This window comes from Olea europaea, unplaced genomic scaffold, assembly GCF_002742605.1.
Source record: "Olea europaea var. sylvestris unplaced genomic scaffold, O_europaea_v1 scaffold2016, whole genome shotgun sequence".
Lineage (NCBI taxonomy): Eukaryota > Viridiplantae > Streptophyta > Magnoliopsida > Lamiales > Oleaceae > Olea > Olea europaea.
Genome location: NW_019238049.1, coordinates 45,116 through 58,558, shown reverse-complemented (window position 1 = coordinate 58,558; position 13,443 = coordinate 45,116). Strand labels below are relative to the sequence as shown.

Below are 13,443 nucleotides of genomic sequence, written 5' to 3'. Positions count from 1 at the left end.
TTTTTTGTGACAAAAGAAAATAAATAAATGACATGAGAATTATGAGAATTTTGTTTTCTCGAACCTCAATCACTTTCTCGTGGGTGTATTTGTTTCTTGAGCCGCAATTTATTGACTGATGCCATGTTCGAAAAAGCATGAAATTCTTATTCCACCAAACAAGTTCTGTTTGTCATAAATAAACAGTAAACATGACCAAACATTATTATCTAAATCTAATCTATATTCACAAACAAAAGCCTATAAATACCTCTTAAACGCTTCAACTCCTCATCGAATCTCTCTCATATACACAAGATGGCTAGCTTAGTGAGTTTTCTTGCTTTCCATTTTCTCTTCACCATCTTTCAGTATTCATCACTTGCAGCCAATGTTAATTACAATGTTCAAACATTGGGAGCAAAACCCGACGGAAAAACTGATTCCGCAAAAGCATTCTTGAGTGCATGGACCTCTGCCTGTGCCTCTGGACAACCAGCCACCATATACGTGCCCCCGGGAAGATTCTTGCTCGGCACTGCAACTTTTGCTGGCCAGTCATGCAAAAACCAGGCCATAACGATACAGATTGATGGCACTCTTGCAGCTCCATCTAATTATAAAGTTATTGGAAACTCTGGTACCTGGATAAATTTCGAAAGTGTAACGGGAGTTTCTGTCATTGGTGGAACCTTAGACGCCCAAGGGGCTAATTTGTGGGCTTGCAAAAATTCCGGCAAGAGTTGTCCAACTGGAGCAACGGTACGTTAATAAAGAAGAAAGTGGACTATTATCATTTGAAATAGTACTCTAATTAGCTTTGCATGTTTGATACATAATTAGTTCATTCTACTTGAGTAACTTGCATGGAAATTTTAATGTTCTTTTTCATTGTATCTTCAATACAGACACTGGCATTCTACAATTCCAAAAACATCATGATCAGTGGATTGTCTTCAATAAATAGCCAGATGTTCCACATTCTGGTTTATGGAAGCCAAAACGCCAAGCTGGTGGGAATGAAGGTTTCAGCGCCAGGAAACAGCCCGAACACCGATGGAATCCATGTGGAGAAATCCTCAAGTGTCACAATTATGAACTCAAAAATTGGAACCGGTGATGACTGTATCTCTATTGGCCCTGGCACCTCCAACCTGTGGATAGAAAATGTCGCCTGCGGCCCTGGCCATGGGATAAGGTACTGGTTTTCTCACATATATAAAGCCCGCAGTGGATTAAATTTTATAATATCCATCCCAAAGGTTTATTTGCCTACTTACAGGTGTGCTATAAATTAAGTACTTAATACCTAAGTTGATTAATTTGTGTGCCTTTTGCAGCATTGGGAGTCTAGGGTGGCAAATTCAAGAACCTGGAGTGCAAAATGTGACAGTTAAGTCAGCTACATTTACAGGAACACAAAATGGGGTGAGGGTGAAGACATGGGCCAGGCCAAGCAAGGGGTTTGTTAAATATGTTCTCTTCCAGCATCTTGTGATGGTTAACGTCGAAAATCCAATAATTATTGACCAAAATTATTGTCCCGGTGGTCAAAATTGTCCTGATCAGGTAATAATTGCTTTTGTAGCATTATAAATTTTATTGTTGCACTTATTTCCTTACAGAAAAACCCAACTCCCACCCTATTCCCCCTTACTTATATAGAATGAAATCCAGCCCTGTTTAATTCTTATTGAAATGAATGTTTTTACATCCTGCTATAAATAGACAACTAACCAACTAATTTAAACAAACTAACTAACGAACGTACTACAAACCAATACATTTTTGACACTGTAAATATACAACTGATGAAACTAACTTCCAGCCGTGCAATGTAACTGTTATTACTTGCTTCCATTTGCTGCTTCCAGTTAGCTTCCAGCTTGCATCTATTCTGTTAATTCTGAAAAGGGTTTTATTTTATTTTCTCAGGTTTCGGGTGTAAAGATTAGTGATATAACTTATCAAGACATACATGGGAGTTCGGCAACCGAAATTGCAATGAAGTTTGACTGCAGTAAAGGAAATCCATGCAGTGATATTAACTTGGAAGACGTTAAGCTGACCTACAAAAATGAACCGGCTCATTCGTCATGCATTAATGCCGATGGGAAGGCTTCGGGCTTGGTTCAACCCAACAACTGCTTATATAATTAGAAAACAGATTGAAGTATTTATAGTTGAACAAGATTATAGATCATTTACTAAAAGCTTAAGATACAAAATTAAGAATGAGTTTAGACACACAATGTATCCAATACAATAAATAAAGTTCATATGAATGAAAATTCTTTTATATAGATCGATAATTTTCCAAACATTCTTTCAAAACCTTCTATACAATTATCCCATTACAATTAAAAATTGAAATCAGCGATAAATGTGATTAGTTTAAGGTGATGAAATTGATACATTTACGAGTAAAATGACGATTTACATTTGTACTTTTGTTGTTGGGTTTGATACCCAATAAATCCCAGGCAATTACGTTAAACAGTGTCGGATTATATTTCATAGGCCGTGGCCGATGAGTGAAATATTTATCAACAATCAATTCATATACTCAACCCGAAAACAATGTGGACTACTAGTTGCAACTTAATTGGTTTTAATGTTGCCTTGGCCCAAGTTCATGTATAGGAGGACTTCCTTGTGTCTCGCCCCATTACTTTGTGTCTTGGCCCAACCTTTTGTGTCTTAGCCCAATTGGTAATATACCTAAAGCTATATATACCAACTCTCTTGCAAAAAGTCATGTGTTGTTGCCCTTGTTTGAGAAGAGAGAAAAACGTCTTCTTCTTGTGACCACATTCAAGTTCTTGCCTTCTTCTTGTCTTCTTTTTGTCTTTGTGGCTTGCAATCACCACCATATTGTTGTTCCTTCGTGGATGAGAAAAGATAAATGCATCCATAAGTGGATTGAGTTGTAGGTTCGGAGTTTTGATTGGTTGGTTGATATATTGATTGGTAAGTTTAATCTGAGCCTAGAATCCATCGATTGAAGATTCATTCCGCAACATTTGGTATCAGAGCAAGATTATTGTTGGATTTCTGGCCCAAAAATGATTAGAAATTGGCAGGAAAATTGAACAGAAACTGTCCAATTTTTTCAATTTTCTACCGAATCTATTTGGGTGTTTTCTAGTGAAACCACTTACCTTTTGGACAAACCAAGATTACCGGCATATTCAGCAAATCGAGGCACACTAGGGTAGGTGGCACGTGACTCGAGCATGGACCTCAAACGTGGCAAGTGTGAGCACATGGGACCTCATCCTCCAATTGTCTCTTTAGGCAGTTTCTTTTGGACAACGAGACGGACCCTACGGCAGTGTTCGTTTTTAGTTTCGAGTGTTGTTGTAAATTTTGGATGATTTTGCCCCTATGTGTTCAGGATTCAATTTTGCTTAATTGGTTGCTGGAGATTTTGGGGTGAATATTAATGGTCCTAAAGTAACAAATTTGCGATTCACGTAATTTACAGACTCAAATTGGTTCTCTCTCGTTTATTAGCTTATCCCAATTTAAATTTCAATATTAGTTCGTCACCATGTGAGGTGACAATAGATTTGTGGTTACCGTTACCGTGAAGTGATAACATTCATTGTGCTAGAAATTTAAGAATTATTTGCTCTATTTGAAGTTTTGGATTTAATTGCAAGTTAGTAATTACTTCTGTGTTCAATTGTCTGCATTACGTGAAAATTTGAATTTTTTGTTAACATACCTTCGTGTTGCATTAATTATCCTGTTAGAACACCTGGATTTGACCAGTTTGAACATTTCCTTGATCTAAGATCGCAAATCTTATGAAATCCTGGGAATCTATGATGGCATATATTGCGGTTTTAGGATTACTTTGTGTGACCTATCTGTGCATTTGGTTGTTCTATTTTAAAAATGTCTTCACATTTCAAAGTTAGTATTTTTAATGAAAAATGAGATTTTTCAATTTGACAACAAAAGATGAACGATATTTTAATCCAATAAAAAGTTTCAAAATCATAGTTAACAAATTTCTTTCAAACTTAACAAAAGTACAAAAAGAAGAATATGATAAACTTGCTTACGCTTCAATCATTTTACACCTATCTGATACTGGTTTGAGTAAAGTAGGAAAACTTGATTCTACAAAAGAACTTTAAAAAAAGTTGGAAGAAGTCTACTCCTAACAAATTGTACTTGTTTGAAAGATTTTTCAGTTTTAAAATTGATCATTCAAAGGATCTTGATGACAATTCGGACGTCTTTAACAAATTAGTTCTAGATATTGTTAACTGTGGCGAAAAGGTGTCTGAAACATATAAACCATTATTTTGCTTAATTCCATGCCTGATTCATATAGAGAGATTAAGAATGCAATTAAGTATGGTAGGGACATCTCAACACTTGAGATTGTCATAAACTCACTTAGCCCCTGTTTGGCCCCTTTTAATTCTCATCAATTTAAATTAAATTTTCCTCTCTCCTATTTTCAACTACACAATCTTCAATAAAATAATATTACATGTAAATCGAAAACTTTTCATTCTTTTACAACCACTCATTTTTCAAAAAACAATATTACTCCCATTATAATTCAAATTAATAGTGGCCAAACAGGGGTTTAGGATTAAGGAGATGGAGATTAAGGCAAAAAAAAAAAGATAAGAAGAGTGGTGAGTTACATATGATGAGGAGTAGGGTGAAGTTTAAGCAAATGAATTTGGGTAGAACCCAAAACAATAGTGATTCGAGCAATAACTCTAGTGATGAGGGTGGTAAGAAAAAGGGCAAGAGATGGGACACGTCTCATGATAGACGGTGTTACAGCTGTGATAAGTCTGTGCACTTTATTAGGGACTATCCCAAGAAAAAGGATAAGTAGAATGGTAAGATGAGATTTAAGTCGAATATGCCTTTAGGGTCGAGTGATGACCTTAGTGAGGTTTGTTGAGAGTAAACCTAGTTACTGCATGTACATCTGTGTGTGATCATTTCTGCATATATGTGATTGCCTTTTTTTTTTTGCATGATTATATGCTGCATTTCAATGCTTTGATATGTGCATTTGCATGAATTTGAGGCAATATGATTATTTGGTGTAATTGATTGCATGCATAGTGGGCTAGGATGCATTAGTAGTGTATTATATGTCTTTTGGTAAGGTGGAGTTTAGATTGTTTAAGGGTACATTGTGGTTTGCATGAATTTGAGGCAATATGATTATTTGGTGTAATTGATTGCATGCATAGTGGGCTAGGATGCATTAGTAGTGTATTATATGTCTTTTGGTAAGGTGGAGTTTAGATTGTTTAAGGGTACATTGTGGTTTGTACCGGAGATGTGTTTGTAACATTTGAATCAGAAGTGAAGATGTGATTAAATGTCTAGAATATTTTATTTGTAAAGAAATCATAATCAAGTGGAGTATGAGAGAAGCACTTCTGTTACTTTTGTTAGGTGGAGACCCATTATTCACTTAGGTTGGGAGAAGTAATGTAGTGATAGATGATTATCCCAAGGACTTAGGATCTATTGAGACCTACCAATTAGACTTAGGTTGAGTGATCAGTCTAGTGAGCATTGTGGACGATGAGAAGAGATATGTCTTCTTGAGGTATGAGCAACACCGAATGTGATATGATAAGTATGGTGAGATCTTCTCGTCGATCATTTATACATTTGTTGCATATATGGTTGACCGTGTGTTTTATTAACTTTATGTTAATATGTGGTTCTGTGTGAACATATTTCTGAAATGATCTATGTGTGTTATCCTATAATATATTATCATCACACATGTATTTGCTCTTGATGTTTACTATTGAATATTTGCTTCTCCTTGGGTGTTATTGACCTTAGCCCCGATAAGTATATGGAGTAGGTATGGTATATGTTTCAGGTTGGAAACACAAGTTAAGGTCTGTGATCCAATTTCATTCGCTACATCGATTATGCAAGTGCTAACTGTGTGTTTTGATTGCTTATAGATTTAGGGCGCATTAAGGTGGAGATTTGTTGAATTTTGATACCCAATAAATCCCGAGCAATGAAGTTAAACAATGTCGGATTATATTTTATAGGCCGTGGCCCACGAGTGAAATATTTATCAACCAATCAATTCATTTACTCGACCCGAAAATAACGTGGGCTACTAGTTTCAACTTAGTTGGTTTTAATGTTGCCTTGACCCAAGTTCACTTATAGGAGGGCTTCGTTGTGTCTCGCCCCATTACTTTGTGTCATCACCCAACCTTTTGTGTCTTAGCCCAATTGGTAATATGCCTAAAGTTATATATACCAACTCTCTTGCAAAAAGCCGTGTGTTGTTGCCCTTGTTTGAGAAGAGAGAAAAACGGCTTCTTCTTGTGACCTCATTCAAATTCTTGCCTTCTTTTTGTCCTCTCTTTGCCTTTGTGGCTTGCAATCACCACCATATTGTTGTCCCTTTGTGAGTGAGAAAAGAGGAATGCAATCATAAGTGTATTGAATTGTGGGTTTGATGTTTTGGTGGGTTGGTTGATATATATTGATTGGTAAGTTTAATTTGAGCCTAGAATTCATCGATTGAAGATTCATTCCGCAACACCTGTATACTTTCTATTAATACATAGAGAACATTTCACAAAAAAATACTACAAAATCATTATAGTTTCAATGACGAAAAATTATTTCTTGAAAAGTTTATCCTTCTTGATGAAATAGCCGAACAATTACTTTTTATGAGAAAATTTTACATAAAATGTGTTAAAAATGAATTTTTTATTTTTTTTCTAGTGAATTAATAATTAGATTACTCATTTTCGTGTACATTCGTCAAGATTGTGGTCAACAAGAATTTGATAAAAGTTTGGATTCAGATAATGGCTATTCAATTTATCTCTGCGAGGAAAAGACTCCATGGCATTCATATTATTATGGCTATTCAAAACATATTAGATTGCATCGCCTTTAAAGCTTTGGGCAAGTTGCAACTAGCTTTGTTTCATCTACACAAGACATTTGTTCTGGGCATGGAAATTAAGTCATTGACGAGGATTACAACATTTTAAATAGGGGTTTTGGATCTATTCTAACATACTCTGAAGAGGTAGGCAAAAATAGCAATAAAGCATGAAAAACTACCATAAGATAGACGTTGATTTTTATAACTCTAACTCTTATGCCCCTTCAAAGTTTGTCGATCTATTTTCTTATAATAAATATTCAACAAGCATGGTGGTTTGATTAGGAAAAATGGATTTCATGATCACACAGACTCTCACATGTATTTCAACAAGTCAACATGGTAGTTTAATATATATATATATATATAGAAGTGGTGAATAAGATGACAATTTTTGTAGGTCAACTGGATATATATATATATATATATAGAAGTGGTGAATAAGATGACAATTTTTGTAGGTCAACTGGAATGTATGGTTTAATATGAAGTTTGAATATCTACAAATAACTTATAAATTGTACTAAATGAAAGGTTAACTAATTTTGGTATATATTTCCAAGGGCTTTATGTAAATCGTACTTTAGTTAGAAATATTGTACACTTTAGGACATCATTGACAATTATTAATAAAATAAGAATCAATCATGTAAATAACGTGCTTTCTAATTTTTTCAGCTGCACCACGATCTTCTGCCTATATTAAGATTAATTCAATTAGCTTTGGCATGTGAACAAATGCATGAACAAATGTGGTTAGATCAAGGTTAATCCCTCTAATTAGCAATTTTTTTTTAATGATTCTTTCTGAATATAGATTTGCTCGCTTTTTAGGGATTTTTCTACCCAACTTTCAAAATCTCAACATCTTCGTTCGTTCACACACATCTCCACAAGAGATCTGCTACAAATACAGGGGAAGGAACAAGGATTGGATTCAGGACCGAGGTCCCTCTAATTAGCAATTTTTTTTTTTTAAATGATTCTTTCTGAATATAGATTTACTCACTTTTTAAGGATTTTTCTACACAACTTTCAAAATCACAACATTTTCCTTCGTTCACACACGACATCTCCACAAGAGATCTGCTTCAAATACAAGGGAAGGGATTGGGGACAAGGCCTAGTTTGCACAGGTCTGCAATCTAGGCCCTTGATCTGCATTTTTAAAATTCAGATCAAGGGCCAAGATCGCGCCACCTCGACCCTGTCCCCTCTCCATGTCTCTTTAGCATTTTCGTCTCCACAATTAGGTGTGGCATTGCTTTTAAGTTTTATGTCATAACAATAAAACTTAAAGCCGTTCATCTTTTTTAGTGACCGAGACACACTTTGCTTTGATGTAATTACGCCGTATATTGAAGACTTTTCCTTTATTTGTCGAGACATATCATGTTTCACGTTCGGTTTTTGATAAATCTGGATTTCAATACCATGGATTTTCTCAGTTAATCAATTTCTAATCTAATACGTAGCGGTTAATTATAAAAAAAACGTAAAGACAAATTATATACTTTTCAACTAGTCTCTATAAAAAGTTCGTATCATGACCGATTTAAAAAAATAAAAAAAGGTAGTTGGTATCATGATTTTAACTATTTAGTATAGAAAACATATCATACTCTTGAATTTAATGTCCGAATTACATTCCTTTGATGAGGGAATTCTTTTCGTCTGTCAAGAGCTTTGAATGTGATTATTTTGACCTCTAGATAAACTATACTGCATGGAAACATGGTAATTTCATGACCTGTCGTTTGGCAACTCTCAAGGTTATCCACCTCGAAAGACGACAAAATAAATACAATTCCATGTCGTCCTTTTAAGATAGAATTTTATGTTTTAATATTATATCAGAGCCCATTAAACTTCAATAATATTTCATACGTGCTGATTTGTAGTGGGACAAATAACAGAGAGTGCTGCCAATAAATCAACTGAATGGCCAGTGCTTGGTGTTCTAACTGATTGAGCAAGTGGATTTTTGTTTAATTGTCAAGTCAAATAAGCAAACCAACTGAACTTTTGGAGGAAGCAAAAGAAATTTTGTAGGCGAAACACGAATTTCTTCAAACTTATCTCCATTTTTTAATATATATATATTGACAAATTTGAAAAAGAATTTCGGTTATTAAATTTGGGACGAACGAAATTTTGTTCTAGTTTTCTCTTTTTATTTTTTAAATGTCCATAATAATTCTTGTTTATCTTCTACCATTTTTTTATTTTTTATTTTTTATTTTTTTTGAGGGCTTCATTTGCAGATCAAAAACATTTCTTCTTATTGGACGCATCCTATAATACATGTCGTCTCATTTGTTTTCTCAAATATGACAAAATCACTTTGTTTCATGTTTTAATAACACAATATGATAATAAAATTTATTTCGGTTCGAAGATGATTAGCATAATGAAAGTTAATTTCGGATTCCCTACTTGCAAGCGATTGTAGAAATTTAATATCATGCAACAAATTCGATAAATTCGTAGAGTATATTTAAAAGCAAAATCTCACTATATTTTCTTGTCCTCTGATAGAAATGTAATACATCCTCAATCACCATGATTAGAGAAAACAAATATTGCCCTTGTCAACTTAAAATTCTTATTCGTCCAAACATGTTTTCAATATAAGAGTATGTTTGGTAGAGATTTTAATCCAGTTAATATCAATTTTTTTATTGTTATTTCAATCTTTCAGCCATCATTTTTGAATTCTTCTCTCACAGATAGGACTCAATTTATCTCTAACGGTCAAAAAATCAATTAACAAAATCCTTACCAAACAAGCACTAAATCAATTTCCTTCAGCTGTCACTGTTTTGGTTTGCACTCAAACTACACAAACTAAAGCCTATAAATAGCTCTTATAGCTTCTTCAAATCCCATCTCTCCCATTCTCCCTCTCTACCTCGCGCACACACATATAATGGCTCGCCCTCTAAGTTTTCTTCTTGCTTTCCAATATTTCCTCTTCACCTTCTTCCACTTTTCATCACTTGCAGCCAATGCCAATTACAATGTCCAAAGTTTGGGAGCAAAACCTGATGGAAAAACTGATTGCACCAATGCATTCTTGAGTGCATGGGCCTCAGCCTGTGCTTCTACACAGCCAGCCACCAGGAAGATACTTTCTCGGTGCCACAAGTTTTACCCGCCATTTATGCAAAAACCCGGCTATAACGCTACACATTGATGGCACTCTTGTAGCTCCATCTGATTATAATGTTATTGGAAATTCTGGTAACTGGATTAAGTTCAAAAGAGTGACCGGAGTTTCTGTAATTGGCGGAATCCTAGATGTCCAAGGGGATGATTTGTGGGCTTGCAAGAATTCCGGCAAGAATTGCCCAAATGGAGCAACGGTATGTAAAACAAATAACATGTACGTAGTTCCACATTAATTCTACTATAGTGTATTACAATAATCTAACGTCCTCTTTTATTGTATCTTCAATAAACAGACTCTGGCCTTCTACAATTCTAACAACATCATCATCAATGGATTATCTTCAGTAAATAGCCAGAAGTTCCACATTCTGATTTATGGATGCCAAAACGCCAAGCTGGTGGAAATGAAGGTTTCAGCAGCAGGCAATAGCCCAAACACTGACGGAATTCAGGTGGAAAAATCAATAGGAGTCACACTTATGAACTCTAAAATTGGCACTGGAGATGATTGTGTCTCTATAGGCCCCGGCACCTCCAACTTGTGGATTGAAAACGTCTTCATTTTGACTAATATAATCAGCAACTGTATAGGAATGATAGTGTAATTAACTAATATCATTTTGACTTGCAAGCCGTTAATAAAATAAGAATCAATTATGTAACAACGTCTTCTAACATGCACTTTTGCCGCTGGACCGCAATCTTCTGCCCATATTAAGGTATATATTACGTTAAGAAGTTCATGAACCAATTTGAAGAGATTAAGGTTAATTCCTTCCAATAATTTCCTTCAAAAGCAAAGTTTAATAAATCCCCGTTCATTCCGTGTATATATAGTTGGGAATCTACTTAACATGTGCAGCGAAAATTAAAATAATTTTCGATTTCCACCATGATTCATCTTTGTGTTTAGATAGAAATTGTGATAAAAGTCATATATTTTTTCTAGATCTGCAAACCCCTTTGCTTTTTTTTTGTTCCAATGATCTTGATTCGCCATCCACAACTGTCCAATTGTCCAGCCTCCAACGGTGATCCACATAGAGAACAAGATTGTACTATTAGGGTTTTTCTTGTGGTAGCAAGGATAACGAAAAATCACTGCAATTTTGAATACCCTGATCATATTTATATAAGCCCAAATGGGCTTAGCTTTACCTGGTCCAACATTTAATTAACCCATTTAATCAAATCTGGTCCGTGAAGTAATTAATTCAATTAATCAATTGGGGCCTATAAATAAGCAACCCAATTAATTAATTTATTCAACACTTGTTAAATTAATTAATTAACAAATTACAATTCTTCAGTTCTCCTTTTGTGTGCGACCCATCAGGTTTCCAATCACGATGTCTAAAAACGTGAAATATTATTTTGATCTAATCAAAATTGATAAATTAAAACACCCTTTTAATTTATCACCAATCACACTCGCCGTCCCAAATTGACATCTAGTAATGTGTCAGGGCAATACATGTCACGAAAAATGTCATGTGGTATGACAAAACCAAACTCGTTCGTTTATCTTGAAACTATAATTCTTTCGTCAATATGATCCGATCAATTACGAGATATGGAGGTGTGTCAATCTCGATTATCGATCATATCTTTCACTCTACTATTAAGTTAATATAAGTCGAAACTCCTTTTCAACTTGTGAGTACACCTTGGCCAAGGATTTCGTTATCGACTAAATTGAATGAAACATAGATCATAATCTCTTACTATCTAAGAGTGACGGATCCTCTATTAGTCATTCACAACTTTCATATGATTCTTGACATTCCCGAATGATACCGTATTAGCAACCCTTGGTAGAGCAACATCCAACACCATCAAAGCATGATCGTCCTCATATAAAGTACTATGACGACCTAAAGTCAAAAGGACCAATCCCACTACCGAATGTTAGAGATTAACCACTGACACTCAGATAATTATCCATGTGGAATCTCTCGGCGGGTCTCCAATGTTTTGTTCTATAACAAAACATCCATGTGTTTATTTAAATGTCACCACACTTTAACTTGTGAGATCAGCTACTTACTTCACAAGTAAGAAATGCCACACGTGATGGTTTATCCGTAATAACGATATCCGTATCTCGTTATTACTTACGACCACGGACGATTTAAGATTCAATCATATGTAATTTGTATCTTACAATCATAGCTTCTTGTAATTAACAAATTACGAGGATTTGAATCTACGGACTTTATTATTTAATTTAATTGTCTATTAATTGAATAATAGATCTATCATTAAATTGCATTAATTATATATCAAAAGTATTTATGTCCAAGGTTGATTCAACCTAAGGCATAACACTTACAAACTCCCACTTGTACTAGATCCAATCACTTATGTATCCAATATCATAAGAGTCTACATGACGATCATGTTTAAGCTAAGACAACTCTTTGTCAGTGGATCTGCAATATTGTCAAATGTGGGAATTTATTTTTCTCTTTACGTCATTTCTATATGTTATCTCTTTGATGAGATTGTACCGCCTTAATACATGTTTGAATCATTGATGAGACCCCAGTTCCTTCGCTTTCGCGGTGGCTATATTGTCACACAATACAATGGCATGTGATCAATAATATTAGGAACTACTCCAAGTTTATTAACAAACATCTTGATCCACATCACAACTCGTTGCAACTTCTGAAGCAATCACGTATTAGGCTTCTACCAATGAAACAACGGTTGTTTCACATTTGGAACCTTTCCAACACACCGTTTAAGAGTAAACCAATTTCTCCATATAAAATCTTCTCAAGAGTTTATCTATATAGATTGGGATAAGTCAAGCAATTTTCTATCTCTATCTCTATAGATCAAGTTGCTTTCACATATCATTCATGAATAGATCCTTTAACAACCATTATTTCAACGAGTGAAATATAGAGATGTCATTTCCTATAATATTAGGAATGCGACAATGCTCCCACTATCTTCTTGTAAACACACAATTCATCTTCATATTTGATAAAATCAAACATTTTGATTTTTCCATCAAATCAAAGATTTCAACTCCAAGAGATTTGTTTTAACCCATAGTCATGGTATGCAATTACTGCAACCAAAATCCGAATGGACCTCAGCATGGCTACATGCGAAAAGTTTCATCAAAGTCAACACATTGTCATTGTCTATTACATTTTGCTACTAGCCTTGCTTTGTATGTATGGATATTCCCATCCATGTCAATCTTTTATTGTAAACCATTTACAACCTATGAATTTTATCTCATTAGGAGGGTCGACCAAGGTCCAAACCTTGTTCACATACGTCGAGTTCATCTCGAGTTTTATGACTTCTTCCTATCTCTTTTAAGTCTACACTTGACTTTATTT

General features: G+C 34.7%; 1 protein-coding gene and 1 pseudogene across 1 annotated transcript; both read left to right on the top strand.

Moving 5' to 3' along the window:
- The first annotated feature begins 251 nt into the window (after positions 1 to 251).
- Positions 252 to 2,264, top strand: LOC111379660 (polygalacturonase-like). The gene is made up of 4 exons (XM_023003086.1): positions 252 to 741; positions 888 to 1,177; positions 1,320 to 1,548; positions 1,915 to 2,264. The coding sequence occupies exons 1-4, from the start codon at positions 298 to 300 to the stop codon at positions 2,137 to 2,139; spliced, it is 1,188 nt and encodes a 395-aa protein (XP_022858854.1). The 5' UTR covers positions 252 to 297; the 3' UTR covers positions 2,140 to 2,264.
- A 7,575-nt stretch (positions 2,265 to 9,839) lies between these two features.
- Positions 9,840 to 10,686, top strand: LOC111379657 (annotated as a pseudogene).
- Positions 10,687 to 13,443: the final 2,757 nt, after the last annotated feature.

What these genes read in the sequence shown, in the direction of transcription:
- LOC111379660 (XM_023003086.1), top strand. Translation starts at nt 298, where the DNA reads ATGGCTAGCTTAGTGAGTTTTCTTGCTTTCCATTTTCTCTTCACCATC. An exon ending in GGCCCTGGCCATGGGATAAG is followed by an intron (nt 1,178 to 1,319) that starts GTACTGGTTTTC and finishes TGCCTTTTGCAG; the next exon opens with CATTGGGAGTCTAGGGTGGC. An exon ending in GTCAAAATTGTCCTGATCAG is followed by an intron (nt 1,549 to 1,914) that starts GTAATAATTGCT and finishes TTATTTTCTCAG; the next exon opens with GTTTCGGGTGTAAAGATTAG.